This window comes from Zootermopsis nevadensis, unplaced genomic scaffold (genome assembly GCF_977971745.1).
Source record: "Zootermopsis nevadensis isolate Lab colony 2312 unplaced genomic scaffold, Znev_1.0 Znev_ptg000001l, whole genome shotgun sequence".
NCBI classification, from domain to species: domain Eukaryota; kingdom Metazoa; phylum Arthropoda; class Insecta; order Blattodea; family Termopsidae; genus Zootermopsis; species Zootermopsis nevadensis.
The window spans coordinates 13,563,166-13,583,656 of record NW_028259133.1 but is presented as its reverse complement, the minus strand read 5'-3'; the positions used below and the strand labels follow the sequence as shown (position 1 = coordinate 13,583,656).

At 34.5% G+C, this 20,491-nt stretch overlaps 2 protein-coding genes across 19 annotated transcripts in view; both read left to right on the top strand.

Annotated features, from left to right (window-relative positions):
* Positions 1 to 15,544, top strand: part of tmod (tropomodulin) — a 78,831-nt gene extending 63,287 nt beyond the window's left edge. For 6 of the 16 annotated variants that reach the window (XM_087343158.1, XM_087343101.1, XM_087343169.1 and 3 more), the window contains exons 9-11: positions 1,020 to 1,113; positions 7,607 to 7,664; positions 14,038 to 14,210. In XM_087343158.1, the coding sequence (XP_087199284.1) occupies positions 1,020 to 1,102 (83 nt within the window). In that variant the 3' untranslated portion in view covers positions 1,103 to 1,113; positions 7,607 to 7,664; positions 14,038 to 14,210. Of the gene's footprint in view, positions 1 to 1,019; positions 1,114 to 3,089; positions 3,172 to 7,606; positions 7,755 to 14,037 lie in introns of all 16 variants that reach the window. The other 10 variants (XM_087343119.1, XM_087343127.1, XM_087343106.1 and 7 more) reach the window with 10 other exon arrangements.
* A 1,920-nt stretch (positions 15,545 to 17,464) lies between these two features.
* Fas1 (fasciclin 1 Fas1 domain-containing) overlaps positions 17,465 to 20,491 on the top strand; it is a 125,286-nt gene continuing 122,259 nt past the window's right edge. The window contains exon 1 of one of the 3 annotated variants that reach the window (XM_087343080.1): positions 17,465 to 17,744. The gene's annotated coding sequence lies outside the window, so the exon portion shown is untranslated. The remainder of the gene's footprint in view (positions 17,745 to 20,491) is intronic. The other 2 variants (XM_022063371.2, XM_087343076.1) reach the window with 2 other exon arrangements.

Below are 20,491 nucleotides of genomic sequence, written 5' to 3'. Positions count from 1 at the left end.
GTAAGTAGTATAGGAGATAATTTTTAAATAATGTAATGGAAATGTAGTGTGTGGCAAAAGATCTCAAACTGTTGGTGTATTTATTTTGTTCTAACTTTGTGAGCACCATTTTTAGGTTATATATAACCTTATTTATTTGAATATTTTGCACTAGTGAATAAGACATGATTATCATTCTGGAAAGGATGAAGCTTTATTACAAAATTATTAACAGTAGATGCTTAATTGCATTGTGTTGCTTATTCACAACATTGCATTAATTTATTTCATGTTAGTTCCCCCATTCTTTTCCTTTCTTTTGTATGTCAGCATACATTTTTCACTAATTTTACGCAGTAGAAAAAACGAGTTTTTATTGTACATACAGTTGTAGAACAACAATTTGCTGAAACACAGTGTGCCTAAATTATTTATCCAAAATTAAAGCATGTATTACAGACAAACCATTGCATATTCAGAGATGAAAAACAGAACACTGACAAGATAGGGAATTTGTTTACTACTGTGGCAGCAGTGCAAAAACAAAGATGGTGTCTAAATTTCAAATGGAAGCAAAGTGTATACTGTGTGTGCAGAATTTGGGTATGAAAGAACAGTGCAGCTCAAGATGTTGGACTCCTGGGCAGTGTTCTCATCTCAGGATGGTGTCCTTTCCCTTTGGGTGCATGAGGTGCACAGGTGTATTTTCTGTTTATTTGTACTGTACATTGTCACCATTTTATTAACCATATATGCTACAACCAGAGTGAAAATTACAAAACTGACTAATTCATTGAGTATTATTTTTGCAGTGATTTACAGTGTTGGAGAAAGGTGTCATGTTTGTACATTCCCAATCTGATTTTATTAATTTAAATGTTTTGTTATTTTATGAGCTGTTGAAATTGCATGCTGTAAGAATCGATGTTTGTGGGGCTATTAATGCTTTACTTTGAAGCTGGCTTCTCAGTGGTGGTGTATTTTTTCCTATGATTTGTAGATATTCTTTCTTTTTCTCTTTTAAACCTGTTCCTGCCTAGATTGTCGGATAAATGCTAAGGCTAAGTTCGACATAAACATCGGGAAGGGTGATGCTCCTTTCCAGATTGTCTCCAGAGACTGATATTATTGAGTGTGAGTAGGTATTGAATGTGATCATGTCCCCTGGAATGATGGTGTCTACATTATAGCATTGTGACAACAGGAATGTTTTATTTGTGACTGTACCCTTCTATGTCCCAAAATTGTGATCAGTTTTTGTTGTTTATTTCCATATGTGCTTAGACCATATTCTCAGTGTTTCAACTGTGGGTTTTCATATTTCCTTTATATTCCTATGATTTACAAAGACCAAATTTGTAACACGTAACTGTGTTGATACTTAAATTGACATCCTAATGCATTTTGAATTTAGAGTTTAGGCATTTATCTGTTCTTGCAGTAACAAATAATTTACAGGAATAAATACAGTCCTTGAATATTTGTCTACTTTACTATGCATCAGAATACTAGTTGCCATATCATTCTTCAGATGGTGGTGTTTCAAACTTTATGTTTGTAACTTTTTCACCATTGAAATAAATTCATCCTCTATTCTGTCTCCAGCACTCATATAGAAATAATGTATTAAGAAATGTGCTGTGTGTTGATATTGCTCATGAGCTCACTGCTACAGTATTTTTATTTCTTCAGTTTGTTAGCACCAAACTCCATTTCATGGCACCATCATGCAAAGGATTAAAATATTGGAGCATTGGCAGTTATGCAACTTAATACAGTTTTATGCAGTGATTTGACCCTTTGCTCTTTCCAGAACAATAAAGCATAGTAAAATCTAAAGGGCTCTGCCCCTTCTATCATAGTAAAACAGTTAAATATAATTTAAAATGTCTATATCTAGAAAAGGTGTGGGCTGATGCCACCATGGATTAGTGTTTGAAATGAAATGTGCAAAGGGTTAAAAGAATAATTCATCCAGTGGCAGCACCAATGTCAGTTTTCAAGATTTTGGACAAATCTTATTAACTGATATCACATTAAAAAGCATCAGAACAGTTGTCAGTTGGAGAACCCATTTTCTTCGTATGTGGCCAGTTTCTTAGCAGACTTTTTTGTCTTGAGAAACCTAAAAGTAGCAAACATGGGTGTATGGCATTTATTAATTAAGTGGGTTACAGAATTTAAAGGTTAGGCTGTACATGTTGAAATTTCAGCGGAAGATCATGTAAGAAGTGTATTCCCTTCGTGAATTGAACTTGTACAAAATGAACTCAGTATCCATGCTTGCATTAAATTTTATCGTACTGATTAAATCTATCTCACGAGAGAGAATTATTTTGCAAGGAATATATTTTGATTATATGAAATAACTGCAGATATATCCTGGTTGTAAAATTAAATTTGATAGAAGCCTGCCACACTACCTGATGAGTGATAAAATTAATGAGAGTGCTGCTTTTTTCTTCTTCTTTCTTTCCTACTTTGCAGCTTAATTCGCAGTGAAGTATTGTTATTAAATCTGCTCTTTAGGTGTAGTCAGGAGAATATTTGAACTGTTTGAGAATTACAGTTTATCCACTTGTCCTTTGCATTCTTGAGAGGTAGCAAATATTTCACTTGGAAGGGTATAAAAATATTTGGAAGTATTTGTGCACGAGTGCATTTCACATTATCGGTGCTAATATTTCAAGAAATGTTTATAGGTGCTATAACTGACAAACTTTTAAAATGTTCAAAGTGTTCAGTTTCATTTTGAATAAATAATTGGATACTTTTGTATTGGTGCCTACCATGTGATGTTATGCAATTGTGTGAAGACCAATAATGGACAGATTATGAGTAAATTCCATTCCTTGTCTCACCCAAGACCTGTACAGTGTATTAGAAGCATTATGAATAATAGGTTGAATTGTCCTCCAGATTAGGATCACACTCATGCAGGTGACGTGAAAATTTGGATTAGTTCAAGTTTGGTCTCTGACCTGTACAACATATTTTATTGATAATTCACATACTACCCACAGTACTTTTTTGAAAGATTGTTTTTCAAGATATAGAAACTAGTATATGTATTAATCTTAGTGTGTAATTAATTTTTCATTACCCCACAGTACGGAAAGACTTAACACTGCGGCTCCAATTCCGATTCTTTAACGACCTTCGCAGGAAAGCTTTGATCAAGTAAAGTATAAGGTATCCACAGGAGTCGTATTTTTTATATATATACTTTTGTCTCTAACAAGAGTATCACTCTCGTTGCGCGATTAAACACATTGGAGAATAAACAAATATATAGGCATGTTTCTTTATTGTAATAAAACAAAACTGCTTTATTTTCTCTTAACATTAACCGACACCAAACTTAATGCTTATCGTAACATATTTACAATATGCATCGGCACTGTTCTTTAGTTAGCATACTCATTTTGGTATCGGATAGTCTGACTGCATAATTTTGTATTAATATTATTCTTTTGTTTTGCTAAAGTGAGATAACAGAATTAAACCTGTCACTAATGTTTCATAACATGTATATATTTTCCAGTGATTTGTAGCAGGTGATTAAAGAGGAACAGATGACACAGAACATGTACATATATTTTGTAACATTTCTTACTGAGAATTAATTACTGAATGGTTTTTTTCTAACAGTTGTATTCATTACTTCAGAATGGTTCCAGGCATGTGTGGACAGACTAATGTGCAAATTGCCCCAGCTGAAACCATTTTTTTTTAAATCCTTCCAGTAAGCTCTTTCCTGCATTGAATGGTATATTTTCAGACCAATGTGATGCAATAGAATTTTTACATTGTTGCAAGTTTAATTTGTGGAACATGTAGCATATTTGAGGAGATGAAGAATGCATACAAAATTTTAATTGGTAGATAGAAATTGGGAGACTAGTTGTATATCAGAGGGTAATATCAATAGATTCTTAAGGAAGTAGGATGTGAGATTCTGAACTGAATTCAACTGTCTCAAATAGGGTACAATGGTGGGCTTTTGTAAACATGGTAGTGAACATTCAGGTTCTGTAAAAGCAGGGAATTAATTTATTAATAAGCTGAGAAACAGTTTCTTAAGAAGGTTTTTGGAGTTTGGATGTAATATGTTTATGTGAGTGACTTGCCTTTGTTTGCTACCATTGGTAATTGTTTAAGTTTCACAAAAATGTCCAAGTGTTATTATCAATGTTTATGTAACATTATGAATTGGGGGTGATGGTAAAAAAAATCCTTATTAACAGATTCTATGTTGAAGATTTCTGTCTTCTGGGTTGTTGTGCTGTGTAGTCTGGTGGATGTTTACCAACGCTTCAGAGGTCATACTGCCTCCATCATCAGGGCGATGACGGAGGCAGTATGACCTCTGAAACGTTGGTTAACATCGACCAGACTACACGGCGCAACAACCCAGAAGACAGAAATCTTCATACTCATCACTGTGAAAACCTCAAGTCTTACAGATTCTATGTTAATTACCATCTGTGCTGGTCGTACAGAAACATCTAAGAAAATAAGAAATAGTAGTTTTCTACAGACCACTTTTATAACTACCTGTCTGTAAAAAATCAGGACTCATCATGAATTGATTTGTGGAAATTAAAGTCAAATTGAAAGTTTAAAAGATGACAATTCATATAGCCATTAAGTACTGAGGTTTTTTTCCTGACATGGAGGTGTCACTCCATCCAGATTGGCTTTGGTGCCCACTCCACCTTTTATTCAATGGGTATCGAGGGTTCTTTGCCCAGGGGCGTATAAACTGGATTTCAAAGCTGGTTGCTTCCTTCCATCTCGTGCAGAGCTGAAGAATGCATGGAGCTGTGCGTGTACTTCCACTTTCATTTTCATTTTGTATGAGGTTAATTATTGCATTTTTAACAGTTTTCTGAAGACTGTGGGAAATAAAAAAAACGATTTTGATAACTGTTTGAAATTTGGTTTTTATAGTTGATAAATTTGAATCCAATATGCAATGCATCCACCTCCAGTCTCAGAATAATTACAGTATCTTTGGAGAATTTTAGAAATACTGGATTGAGGGTATAATTGTATGGTTTGGGGTTTTCACAGTGGTGAAAATTTGGATTGAGTCTTCTGGATTATGTAGGTGATTACCTGTGTTTCAAAGGAGCATTATACATCCCTCTTCAAAGTAGATGTGAGTATGGAGTATAGCTGTCAAAGAGTTGTGGTTATTTTATGTGAATGTTAGTGTCAGCACTTACAGTTCCTGCTGAGTGATAGTATTATTACAATGCTGTGCAACATAGTACAAATTCTGTTCTCTTTCAGTTTTTACATTTTTTATGCTGTGTGATACCATTTTTAGACTTGAATATGTAATGCCATAACATGGAATAAAACATCTATGTTATGGACTCAATTTAAGCATATACTGAGTATAATTTCAATTATCATATTGGTATGATGGCGCATATGATAGTAGGAAATAACAAAGAAACTGTAAATAGCCATTAATCATGTACTAATCATTAATTAATCTAATAACAGTTTTATTTCAGTACTGTTATTTAGATGTGTGAGGTTTTATATTGTGTTTTTACTAATATGATACGCTCTTGACATTGCACCATTGTTGATACATGCATGTGGCATGTGATATTCTTGACCCAGCACAACACAACTCAAAGACAACTGTCACTGACCTCTTATGCAGCATCAGTGCATACAAGTATCCATGTTATCATGTTTCTGATACCATCAAAAATAGTTTTATCATATTGTGTGGTGGAAGACATGATTATATATTCATTTAAAAAGTGTGTTGATTTGTCATTTCAGCCATGAATGTTCCTCTCATTTCCCATTTTAAATAATCCATGAACCTGGGTCTTCCATGTTATTCATATCTGTACCATTATATACAGTGTTATGTGTATATCAGTCTGGTTATTTGCAGTATTTTATAATCTATTTTGCATATTTTGCTTTCTGTCCAAAGCTGTTTTATTGCTGTGTAATCCATGAAATGCTTTTAACGTTTTTCATTTTATGTTAAGACTTTTGAAAGCCAGTGTTTGATAAATATGATTTCAAGCCTTGCTACATATGCTTCTCATTTCTTAGTTGGTACCGAGACAGTATTCAGTGAACATGATTGCAGCTTGCATTTGTCATTATCCATAAGTGATGTTAAATGAAATTGTGGCAATTCAAAAGCCACTGTCTCACTTATACCTAGCATAAAAATTTGTTTGTTGCTGAAATTATAATTGAAATTATTGAAAAAGTTCACTGAAAAACAAAACACTGAGTTTATTGTGAAATTGTCATGATTCAACTTATAGTAAAAATTTGGTACACTTCCATTATAATTTTGCTGACAAAACCCCTTGTTTCTTTATGTCTAGGAGGAAATATGTGAGAGAAAATGGTTAAGATGAAAAATCCTGATTTTAATAAGTACATTTGTTGGAGTTGAGATGTAGATAGAAATAATTACTAGGTACTAGATCTTTATTTTCATGTTAAAGTGACTGAAGATATATTTCTTCATCCTCTTTTTACAGTAATATCACTTTTACTACTGATTGTTGTTGTCATGAATTATATACTTAGTGTGTTAATGATAGGCAATATGTCAGTCAATTTAGTATTGTTGAATTTGTCCATAAATTTGTGAGAGGAGTTCTTCATTAAAATGAATCGACCTTTCTTTCGAAAAATATACAGTTAGATAAGTCCTGTTGTGGGGTATATCGGTAACCAGGTTTATATATATATAGTCTTTTTCTTTCCTCACTCCTTCCATCGTGTCTTTCATCTGTGCTTGGCTAGTACATGTGATGAGACTAATACTTAGTGTCAATGACATCAGACCTTTGGTTCTGTCCTGCTGATGTAACTGTTGACTGATTTGCAGACTTTCAGAAAATTTAAAACTGTCTAAACTTTTAACTCTTCATGTAACTCCTCCTGTATTGCCAATCCCTTTCTTCTGTTACTCATAAATAGGGTTTGAGACTGTTGTGCTGGGTATTAAAACAAATAATTGCTCTAACTCAATGAGAAACTTGTTCAGCATTTGGCTGCTCCCAGGTGGATGTTGGTCTGGACGACATTGTGATGACTGCGTCAAGACACTGGAGTTTCATTGCATGCAGTTTGTCATATTTTTGATGTTGAGGTGATACCAATATCTTAGCTATGTTCTTCCCTTGCATCTTTACTTACATTTGTACACTTTTTAATTGCAACTTTGTGCTTTTTTATATATTTTTTATTGTATGATGAAATGGAATATGATTTTAAGCAAACAGTGGAGACTTGAAGGTAACTTCTGTTATATTTTATTTATATTCACTGTGCATTTACATGCATTTATTTTTTACCCTAAAATAATTTTCTAAGCTCTATAAATAATTGCAAATGAATTTACTGCATTTCAACTCTAATAAAATGTGTTTGAAATGTTACTTTTTATTTTACTGCTGTTTTTGTACATAGATTCGTTGATGCATGTTTGAATTATCTCCTCTGGAAACAGAGTATGGGAGTTATTGGTAGCACCATACATCAAACTGTATAATGAATGAGTTTTTATTTTTGTTTTGAGTGTTTGGTAATTCTGAATGAGTGATGGTTTTCCTTTGTTTTGCAGTACGCCTGACTCGGGTTGGAGCAACAAGCTCGTAGTGCGATGATGTCTCATTTAATAGGTAGTAGTACCATTTCTTCACATCTTCTACTAACAATGTGGCCAGCCACCATATTCACAAAAGACGATGGGAACAGGATTTGCCCTGGTGGTGAAGTTATATGTTTTTGTAGATATTTTTTAAATACCTGCATGAACTTTAGATGCAATGAACATAGTCTGAATTTGTCCATCATCTATTCTTAAAAGAACACAATGTTTTGTAACTTGTATGGTGAAAACATCCACTGGGTGATGGATGAAGAACAGAAATCCAGTAATACTACCTGTGATGTATCATTGTCAGAATCATCTCTCCTGTAGGATACTTATGAAAATGAAACTGATCCAGTTCCTGAAATTTTTTGTTTTTGAGACTATTAGATGATGAACAAAATCCAAAAAAATCACAAATACATATTGTAATGTACCATCACCAGAACCCTTTTAGAATGATTTGTACTTTTAGTATGGACTTTTATATAGCTCTGCGTTTGTAAATTTTATGAAGGACAGAAACAGATCAAGTTTCCAAAGTATGTTCTTTTACAAATACTACACGATGAATGAAGTCCAGAAGCCCAATAATATACCATCATCAGATCCTTCTAGAATTAAAGTCACCACTTTTTTGTTTAAACTTCATTTGATGTAGTTGTTTAGAATGTGGTAGAATCTTTGTTCTTTAAAAGCAGATTCCTGGTGGCTGGTCTACAAGACAAGTGTTTTGCAAGGTAAGTACAGTTTTGTTGAGCCAGGCTATTTCCCTATGCTACACTTTGAAGTTAAAAGCAAATAAATAATGATAAACTTTATGCTCTCAAGAAGGTATATTGCTTTGAACTGGCGCTGAAGTTCGTCTAGTATGTGTGATATTGATTCTGACGTGCTGCTCAGAATCTGGAACTGTATTATCTTTCTCAGAACAGTTGTACATAATTTGTGATGCCTCACAATATGGTACTTGGTGACACATTTTTTTCTAACGTAACTTTTCATCATACATTTGTGATTTTTCTTACTGACACATTTCTTTTTATAAAACATTGAGATTAATAAAAATGACTGTCATATGGGAATTAGCACTATTTATTCTGGTAGCTACTGACCAGTGTTTCAGAGGAGCTTACTTCCGTCATCATCAAGCTGGCTATGGTGATGAAGGTAATAAGTTCCTCTCAAACATTGGTCACTGTCTATCAAAAAAAATAATGCTACAATCCAGATGACAGCCATCTTTATACTTGTCACCGTAAGAACTTCAAGAATCTCACATTGAGGTTATCATTTGCATAATTATTTTACTGCAGTATCAGAACAAAGAAATACTGGTGACTGTCATTATGCATGGGATTTGCATTATATAAATCATTACACATATTAAAAATGTGTAAGGCGGGAAGCATATAATATGCCCCTGAATTTTCTGAGTGATACAACTTAAAAGACCTTAATACATATTCCGCAGAGTCAAAAAGATGGGTTATAAATGGTCATTTCATATGGTCTGAGTGACTTTAAAAGTTATACTCGGAAATTTGCGTTGGTAAATGGAAAGTTTTATTGAGCCCTGTGGATGAGGCATTAAGAGTTTTGGAATGTAAATTGATCAGGAATGAAACTAGTTCTGCAAGAAGCATGGTGCAACAAAGCTGAAACTGACTTCTCTAGAACTTACTAATGCTTGGTAGACTAACTTAGATCTAGCACAGTTACTGTACATAATATTTTTGCTATTATTCTAACATTATAAATAGTGCATAGTTGAAAAGAGTTGACCAACAGAAATGTAGGTTGTCACTGAAGTGTCTGTAAACATCGCTGTTCCAATGCAAATGCATAGTCAGTCACTGAAGAAACTAAAATATTTCATATGGTACTGATATCTTATGATGCAAGCTGCTCAGATACATCAATCAGTTGTCATACGTTTATTTGTTTTCTTATGATTGCCATATTATAAACTGTTATGAGAGATTTTTTTAATATCCAAAACATTGGATATCAGTTCTTTATTTTGAACTTTATACAAGCAGCAGCAGATGACTGGAACCTACCTTATCAACTTACAAGGTTGATGAGCTTGTTTTGATTTTATGTATGGGCTGTTTTTTTTTTAAAACGGCTTGAAGTAGAGTGACATAATTTGATTAGGGAATAAGAAACATTCAAAATTTCGGTTGACAACAGAAGGGGAATTGGAGTCTCATGTGAAGTATACACAAAACATACACACTTGCAGATAAGGAAAGTTCTTTCTCAACTACAGGTACAAGATGATTATTATTATTTTATTTATTTATTTTTTTTAAAAAAAAGAAGAAGAAGACTGAGACCCAACCCACACTCCTTTTCATTGTTTGTGTACCTTTGCTCTTTATGTTGTGCTGTATTAGTGTGATACGCATATTTAGAAGCTGCCATACAAGCTGCTTTGAGTATGCAGTTTGTTTTCCTTTGAGTGTGCAATTGAAAAGAAATTGAAACAAAATATACATAATTATTTTGAATTTTATAGGATTATTTAAAAAGTCTAATTTTATATGATATGCATAGAATGTGTCATTGGCAGTCAGGTGTAGTTGAGATATGAAGATAAAATATGAGCATGGCATGAAGTAATTTTACTAAGTAGGATTTGCAGTCCTCATGTTGGTTAGTTTGAAGATTGCTGTCTTCTGGGTTATGGTGGTGAGTGATTTGTTATTCTGATGATGCAGTTAGCAAGGACCTCTGAAACGTCGGTAAACGTCTACCAGACTATACAGTGCTGCAACCCAGAAGACAGCCATCTAAATCATTTTAATGTTTTCAGTTTGGAAGGGAAGTAATTTGCTGATCGCAAAGAAATGTAGCCTTTGATGCTTTATCTTAGGAAACAAAATATCTTACTGAATTATTGATATGTACCAGTTTACTGCTCATTAATGACCTATCTTTGAATGACTGAACCATTAGTCTCCTAATTTCAGTGTGTGACATTTTTACTTGGTTTAGATTTAGCTTTAGCAAATTGGTCTTCACTTAATGTAGTTTTACATTAGAGTATCTGACTAATTTTAATTACATAATATAAGTGTCTATTTCAATAATGTAGTGATGTATGTACACTGAAATAGTTCTTACAGTAAAATTTAGGTGGTTCATAAGTCCTGGGCTGATATTATGTTGTATATTTGCTGATTGTGTACATTTTTGCAGTGAGAGAAAGACCTTAGTGGCAAATACTTCAAGGTATGTTTATGGTCTACATTTTTAACTATGTGTGCAAGGGAACTTTTCAATTGAAAATGTTTGTTTTATATTTAACATATTACAGACCAACACACTGTACAGCAGTGATGTCCAATTTAGTGTCTACTAAGAGTCGCATAAAAAATAAGTGACTGTTCTGGGGGCCATTACATGAGTGAGGAATGTAATAACTGCCTACTTTTACTGTTCTCAGGCTTAGGCTTAGGATAAATTTTTTGTTCCTCTTTTTTTCCAGCAAGCGCATAAAAATGTGCATTTAATTGAAACATATTTCCACTTTATTTACTTGAAAAATAAAATGTCAATACATCTGACATGCATATGAAAGCTAAAAGTTATTAAAATTGGGACATTGGGTCACATGTATCTAATTTGATAACTGAGTCAGACCACATAAAACATCGAAGAGGCCTGCATGCAGGTGGCAGGCCACAAATTTGATATGCCTGCTGTACGAAAATGAGTAAGCATACATAGTAATTTTTATACCATCCCTAATTCTTTTACATGCAGTTGTAAGGTGAAGCATAAATTATTACAGAAAACTACCTCTTAAGGTTTGATCACACATTTCTCCCATTGTGCTAGTGTTTTCACATATGAGATTGCTATTAACATTTGTGAGTCTTTGGAGCTAAAACACGTGCTCTCAACATTCCAAATAATAGCAACTGAAGCATGTACATGTTATTGCTAGTTCATTATTGAGTTTAGTGAATATTTATTATCTTTATGCTGTTCTAACAACAGTGAAATGTTGCAAAATTGAAAAATTTTGATTGAAAACTTTCATGATTCAGATTGTGAATGTTACAGAAATTTGTACATTACTATGTTCTAATTATAATAAGATCAGAAATGTGCATGCTTAAATAATAAATTGCAGACATTATGCTCAGTACCAAACAATATAAAATTAATAATTTTAATTCTAACATTTTTACAACAGTTCAAACACCTTTTTTTCATAATACACAGTTTTCCATGCCAGCTACTTTGTGTTTGTGCGATGTGTATTATCAAGTCGGATGGAATCGGTTGATACGAAATACTTCTATTTACTCATTGCTGTGGGTGCAAATCGTCACGCTTTTCTCGGCCCGTAAAGAACTCCTTAGTTTTCAGAATGACGGTTACTTGATCATGTGAGTAGAATCATTGTTAAGATATAGTGTATGTCAGTTAATGTTGCATGTAAGTCGTTTATTGTGCATAAGAAAAATGTGTACATTCTGCTACTTAATATTCACATAATTACATAGTAATGTATAAAATTATTCATTTATTAGTAAATAATTGAAATGTCTATCACTGTCTCTGATTGAGAATGTAATAGGTTAGATGTGATTTTATTGATCTTTTCTTTCTATTTATTTGGGATGTTGTGTTATAATTTGAAATGTTAATGTAATACTTTTGCTGCAAAGATGGTGCTGATGCTTGTTGTTTTAATGCATATATCCTTGTGTATCCCATGTATTTCACATGTGTGGATTGAAGTATTTATGTTGTGTGTGTCCCTAACTCAGCACACATCATTGGAGCAATACAGGCATTTAATATTTTTGCTTTGTTAATATGTTGATTATGGTGATTCGGGTTATGCCATGTAATCTTGTCATTGGTGAACAGCATTTTAAAGGAATATACCCTTCATCTTCAGGTATAGGTTTCTCTGAAATGTTGATAATCACCTGCAGGACTACTTGGTGTCACAACTCAGAAGACCACAATCAGAATCTTCGCTGCAGTGACAACCTCAGATTTTACGTGTTTTGTAGTAATGGTGTTAATGGTTGTAGTTTGAAATGCACTGTTCAGCATTTTAAGTGGATTAAGTGACTGAGTAAAACACTCTCAGTTTTATAGATCCCCACTTCCTCTGTGGAAATCTTTCATAAAATTATAAATGAGCATCATTCAGCGTGGTGAATTGAAAGAGGAATTTAAAAACCTACCCACCTTAATTTCCAGACCTTGCTGTGCTGATTTTTTATCTGTGGGACTACATAAAACGAGAGGTGTTGAGTATGCAAATTTGTGATACTGATTACTTAAAGTGATGAATCAAAGACTGTGAAGTCTGTAAGTCATGTTCTTTTGGATTGGCAATAATTGGAATACCAATGAGATATGCAGAGTGACATCTCATGTTGAAAGTTGCTATCAACAATATAACTGTTGACAGTATTACTTTCATTAACTGTTCTATTCGTGCTTTTAATACTGTTACAAAATATAGTAGCTGAACTTTAAATCTACACCACAACATTACAGACACACTGTAATTTCTTTGCTTCCATACAAATTCCTGTCCTTAGGTTTTCATAGCTGGAGTTTAATGTATAACTTTGGATGAAGTCTGAAGGTTTCTGATGGTGGTACGTTATAATATGTAAAATTAGGTTCTTGGACTTTATCCATGATCTGATTTGTAAATAAATAAAATACACTGTTTTGGGAAGCTGGAGTCTGCTTCTGTCTTCAAGTGATAAAAAAGAGGAAGACAAACTCTATCCTTTGGGACTGTCTGGTTGAGCATCCAGGTCTGGGCCTTAGAATGAACCAGACTAAACAAATGTCAAAATGGCTTGGCAAAATTTTGTGTAGGTCTCCAGATCTGTAATATGGGCACTATTGCTTTTGGATAAACATGATGAAATGTGTTCCCAAAATTTGTGTACAATTGTTTTAATTAAAATAAAAATTGGAGAAATTCATGTAAGGTAATTAATATAAGGCAGGTACAAGATGAGGGCAGAGAATTTTGGACATGTTGGAAAATAGCATTTGGGCAATATAGTTCAGTGTGGAAAGCTTATGAGACAAAGATATGAGGTACTGAACTGTAACCCTGCAAGCACACTATCTTGATTTTAAAATCAGACAATAATAAGGTACCTGTTGTTTATTACTGCTTCTCCAGTGTGAAGAAATTTTATTTTTTTTCACTATATTAATTCATGTGAATTCTTAAAACAACTTGGTGACCATTGGTTTCAAAATTGATCTTGGTCTGGTATACCAAAGATTATAAAGTACAATAACATGAAAGTTTTGTAAGACAGTGCATTAGTTTCTGGAACAGGTTGTCATTAAGAAGAAAGAATGTTTCAATGTCATGTTGCTTTTTGCTGCAGATCGTCTTCGCAGGATGGGACGTGCCTCTCGCAACTACACCATTGGGTTCGTGGTGCACCGTAATTCAGTTCAAGAGTGAAGAATTGCACAAGTTTTCAACTTCACCCTAGTTGTGTGTGCACTAGAACGAAATATTTTGTTTGAGAGCTTTGAACATGGTGTGTTGATTTGAGGCTTTGTATTATTTTATTTACTACATCTCTTTTCTTTTCAAAAGTAAAAAACCTCATATTTTTATGCCAAAATTTTCCTATCACTTTTTATAAACATTTTATCCATTATCTTTATAGAAGGATATAATGTGATTGCTGTGCACTATTATATGATGCTTTTGAAGATGAGACACTGTAGTGGTGAGATGAAAAATTTCATGCAGATTCTGTAATATTTTCATTTTATGTTTGTATTGTTCTTGAGGGACTTGATGACTGATACTTGAGATTGACATATTTGAAATTTAGCTCATGAATTTTATTTTTCCCCATGACATTTTTGTGTTCGTGTTGGCATTTTTAATCAAGAAAGTAGAGTTTTTTGTTTCATTGTTCTGACCATCTGAAGCATTCATTTTTATGTGCGTGGTATTGGGAATTGTATACGTGGATATATATTTCACCCTGTCAGTACACTTCCCATTCTTAAAGAGCTTACTGCAATTCCAAACTCGTAAGACAACATTTTCTTCAAGAAGTAATGAAGTGTTGTAGATGTGCATTATGAACTAGGTTTGAGACAGTAGAATGTCTTTTTCTGGAGAGAAAAAAAAAAAGGGAAATAGTTGTACATTTTTTCTCAATGCCTCTTTCCCTCCCCAGTTTTGGGATTGTTTTTTTTAATATATGAATAAAACTTAATCCTGAATGTAATCACATTAAATATGGCTTTAGAATGTTTGTACAAATTTGTAAGTATTTTGTAAAATTCTTCTATGCAAATTAATACTCAAGTTTACTTGTGGTGATTAACTGTATTAGTACGTACTGGTACCTAAGCTTCTTGTGCTTTCAGCAGCTCACAAATTTCAGCTGTTGTGACAAGTTGACATGAAGTATTTTTGTGTACATAGTTCCCTGTTACCTCGAGCATAACTGTAACAGTGCTGGGCATGGATCGACTTTTGACGCCATATGATGCTAGCTGCAGTAGTGTGTATCAGCGTGGTCTCAATGTTACAGAATCTAACTTAAGGTGGGGATTTAGCTTAAATTATTGAGGCACTGATCATGTGGAAGTATGTTAATGCCAAACAATAATACTTGATGTTAAGCAGAAATGATTTATCTCTCTAGCAGATTATATGATCATGTTTCAGCTTTCACTTGTCACTCATTGCTTTATAAACTGGTATTATGCATTTTATTTTTTTGCTTTGCGTTTATCCTCATAAGCTGATGGACTCACATTTGCTTTTATTGCATAATATTGCACCTCCATATGTCACTGTGAAAACCTTTAATGTACAATAATTGAGCAAATAATAACAATGATGACAATTATAAAATTAAATATGGAGTGTATAACGTGCAACCTACATTCATATTCCCAGTGTCCTTTATCTGCAATTTTCCATTTATTGTATGCCACCAAGGTATTCTGCCCAGTTGATGCGGCCGGTTGCCCGAGAAGATTTTATTGGGCATCTGTCATCCTTAATAAGTGTGCAGATGTGAATTGTACAGGCAAGGACTTTACTGAATTGACATACTGTTCACAGATAGATGACAAAGCAGTTTTATTTATATCAGCTGCTAGTACACATGCCAATACAGCTGTATGTGTTGGTACAACTCAAGTGAAAGCTCATGTTGGTGATAGAATGACAAAAGCCATTTGTTTCCCCACAAGTGCTTTACCAACTTTCAATCTGTGGACAGTAATTCCTCTTGGGAGATTCTAGTAAATGCGTATTCATATACCACATCTGTAACCAGTATTATTTAACCTGTTGGAAATTATATCAGTTGACTTAAGAGTGTGTTAAGTGTATTAGTATTTTCTGGTCCAGAGTGACCCTTTTATTTGGCTTGACATTTCAAAAGTCGTGTTCCAGCCGAATATTGGATTGTGCCTGGTGTTTGGTTTATCCGCCATGTGCGTGGTCTATAATTGGGTCTTCTTCCACTCATCTTCATTTTCAATAATCGTTGTGGTGTTTATGTTCATCCATTCTTTTAACGTGTCCAGACATTTTCTCCAAGTTTCCTCGAGTATGTACTAGTTCTTGAAACATTACCAGATTTCCTCTCGCAGTCTGGGCTAGGTCTTGGACCCTCTCAATTTGATGGTGACAACAGAAGTCTCGTACGATGTCTGGTCAGAAGTAGGAGACGCCAACGCAAATAGGAGGCAGTTATTTAAAGGCCATACTATGTTGGGGGGGGGGGGGGTGTTGACATGCTGCACGCAAGGTTTGGGTGGATACGTATTGATCCGGCCACCAGGCTTTAGATGCACCAAAACATAGGAATCAGTCCGTTGGCAGGTGATACATGTCTGCAGGGTTGTTGTATTGGCGGGAAATGCTTTTATTCCCCTACGAATTATATGACGGTGTTATTGTTTCGCAGGTAGAAATGTATTCCCACGAATCCCGTAAAATATTGAGAGATTCATGGCGTTGAATAAGTCGATGAATTTTCCATTTAAGAAAAGTATAAAGTGTAAAAGTCGGGAAGAATATTCCTACAAACTATGCGATTTTTGGGGTTAACGAAGTGCCATTCATTATTATTGCCACGGAGTGAATTCCCTTTACAACAGTTCTGACTTGCTCTGAATTTAGTCCTAGTTCGGGTAATTTGATACGTTTCATGCAGTGCTCTGTCCCAGAGAAAACACTTGAATTAGGTCCTTCTCAGGGATATAATGAGCAGAGTTTAAAGCTAGCTACTTCATCTGGCGCCGAGTTGAATACGTGGAGCTTTACTTCTGCCAAAGTATCCATGTCGTGGTGTTTAAAAAAGGGACAACTTTACCTTTATTTAAAAAAACACTGCGATTGCAACACCGATATAATGTTCTTATTCCCTAAATATTTCGAATGTCTTGGTTTAATAGCTTCCGTACGGAAGAATGCCCGTTTTGAAACTACAGACGAAGAAAGACTTCACTCTAGAGCATAGACCCAAACTTTCTTTTAACTCAAATGGGAAAATCCGTCTCTCTTCAGTTGATACTAAAGTCAACGTCTTTTTGCGAGGTCACCCTTCTCATTGCATATCGGTACGCAGAACTCCAGTCAACTGTTCAAAGCAAATAGGTAGCTTGTATGTACCACCTACTTTAACTTTCAATATCTCTGCATTTTCTCCACAGAGTATATTTACTGGTTTTGTATGATCGCAGTGTAAACAGCGATTATTCCCCAAAGCAGCATTAACCAGTTCATCTTCCTAACGGAACACGTTCGGCATTTTAATAAGAGTGCTGTGTTGTGGGTTATTGTGTCGTGTATTCTGGTAGAAGTGTACCTACTGATGTTTCACTAAGTCGCGTTGTGTTTTCTTTGAGGTAGGAACTTGTAAGTGATATTTAGATAGACTTCGTGCGTCACATAAGTGAAGTGTATATTTATAATCGGCGTGTCGGATTAGTCTTGATATTGTTAAATGGACAACGCACATTGGGACTGGCTCTTGAGGCATACCGTGAACAGAATTGTGAAACTCATCAAAATGGAATCCTTTAGAAGATTGCAGTGACTGAGGTTTGCAAGAAATTTTAATAGTCTATGGAAATCAAAAGTTTATTATCGTTTGCCCAACAGCCAGCCACTTTACCCTCTCTTGAGCTAGTTGAATTCAGTCCGAAATCTACAATATATTTAAGACCCACTTTAATATTATCATCTTAAATATGGAAAGGTCTCTGTAGTGGTCTCTTCCCTTACAATTTCCTATGCATTTCTCATATTCCACGTGTCGTACCCATTTTACCCTCTTTGAACTGATAGACCCAAAATATTTTATAAATTTGCACATAATGAAGTTCATTATTATGTAATTTTCTTATTCTTCCTCTCGTTACTTCATATTTATTATGTCCAAATATTATCAGCACTTTGTTTTCAACTGCAATATGAGAGACCAAGTTTCACACTCATTCATAGTGCAATTCAACTTCCGGTCAGCTGTATTACATTTATGTTTGTATGGGAAACGAAAACATAAAAAGATCTAAATTAGTTGGTTGGGATTGCATAATACCTCTGTCGCCATTATAATTAGATTTTGTTTGTACATTATTTGTCTGGCCATGAATTAATATAATGTGTAAAAGATTAGATAGTGCTGGGGATGTTTATCCATGTTGCTTGTTGTTACGGGGTTTAAAGTCAATTCGATCCGTTACGTGGTGCCCTAGTTTTGTGTCAGCCGCCTCGTCTTCGACCTCTGTTACGATTTGACTTACTGCACCCACTACGTTATTCGAAACTTCACACAAATCTCACTTTGAACTCACTGCAGAAATTACGATGAAACAATTGTGTTTTAATGTTCATGAAGGATTTACTCCAGTGGAGTACAGGTTCTGAGATTTTCATTACCGTACGTAAGACGCGAGAGATGAAAAATACATTCTAAAATTTTAGTCTCAAAACTTAAAAGGAAAATAAATTTTGAGAGCGACAGGTGGGAGGATAAAAGATTAATTAACATGAATATGTTAGACATAACATGTGGGGATGAGAATTAGATTCATGTGGTTCAAGATAGAGTTCAGAATTGGGCTCCTGTAAGCATGGTAATGGTAATTTTTCTATAACTAGATAATTTTTTAGCTAACAGCGAGTGTTAGTATCTCGAGAAGGAGTTTGCTTCATGGAATGAGTGAGTCTATTATTCTAAAATACTTTGACCGAGTAGAACAGGATGTTGAATAAATGAATACATATTCAAATTTTGTGGTTTGTTCAGAATTTATAATTTTTCATGGCTGTTGAGTAATTGATAATAATTAGCTGGTTAAGAAATGTCTTCTTATTATAACCGAAGTTTCTGACGTATATTATTTACATTAGTTTTACTAAATTTGTAGAATTCCTTCATCATCTAGTAGGCTATTCCATATATAACACAACGTTTTGGGAACTTTTTTTTGCACCGTTAGGTTAAAAGCTTGGGGTCCAGTGAATAAGGTTAGCTCTGTGAGACGAAGTTGTAGGTGGATACCAATGTTGCATGTCAACTTTTGACCTTATAACGGAATAAAATCCAGTGATACTAACTTATTTAAAAATTATAACAACAGAACCACATTTACAAATTGAATGGATTCAGAAGTTAATTTGAGTAGAGTGAGCTAAATAGTCTGCTGTGTTTCGGTAAATTCGAACGTGGTTTTCGCTTATTAATCGTACTTGCGCCAGCGGCAGTTCAACCCCCACCCACCCTTTCTCCACACCCTTCTACGAGCCTAAATCATATTCATCAGTTAGACTGCGGTAGCTTGGGGGAGGGAGGATGCTATTACAAAGTATTCATAACTCCGGTTATTATGTGGCGTGTATAATATTCGAGGGCAGGCATCCATTTTCAGCCCTTCAGTACTGTCTTCTAGAACTTTACATAGTTTATGTATGAGGGAACAATCGATAGTCGCGATGAGAACTGGATTACGTATTCAGAACATCTGAGATATGGACTTTTATATGAGCTGTTGTGTTTGTTTCTTAGTTTACAGGGAACACAGGATAATGTTTGGACCTAAGAGAGGTGAACTATCAGGAGAATGAAGACAATTACAAAATGATCTTCAAAATTTGAATTTGACCCAAATTATTTGGGGGGTAATTAAATAAGGAAATATGAGATGGGGTGGGTATACAGCACAGATTAATGAAATAAGAAATACAAACAAGGTTTTGGTCGAAAAATTTGAAAGGAGATAAGTGTAGATGAGAGGAGAATATTAAAATGATTATTAGAAATAGGGTCTGGAGAAGTGGGCTGGATTTGTTTAGTTCAGGGTAGAGTCCAATAATGTATTTTCTGCTTCTATAAAATTCCTGCTAATTTTGATAGGCAGAGCGACAGTTATCTTTTTCTTAAGAACTCTGCATTGTAGCGGTGGTCATTAGCTTGGGTTGTCAATGGTGATGCATTTTGTATGCTGGCTGAGGGCGTACAGCAGCTAATCCCCACTGAAGTGAGCTGCTCACAGATGAGCGATGAGTAATCTCCACCCCTAGCAACTGTGTTGTTGGGGCTAATTTAGCAAATTTACCTCGACGAGACAAAGAGAGTAGACTAAGGTGAGCGAACGGCTAGTGCGTGCTTCTGTAATTCCGGACAGAGCGTTCCCCCGATGGATAAAATCCCGTGTAGGAAACTCTGATCGATATATTTCTGTCTGCCCGTACACATGTCTCTTTAATGAAATTCCACTAGCGTTTCTGTCTTCAGCTTTTAATTGACTCTAACCATTAGTTTTCAAATAACGAACTATCTCCAT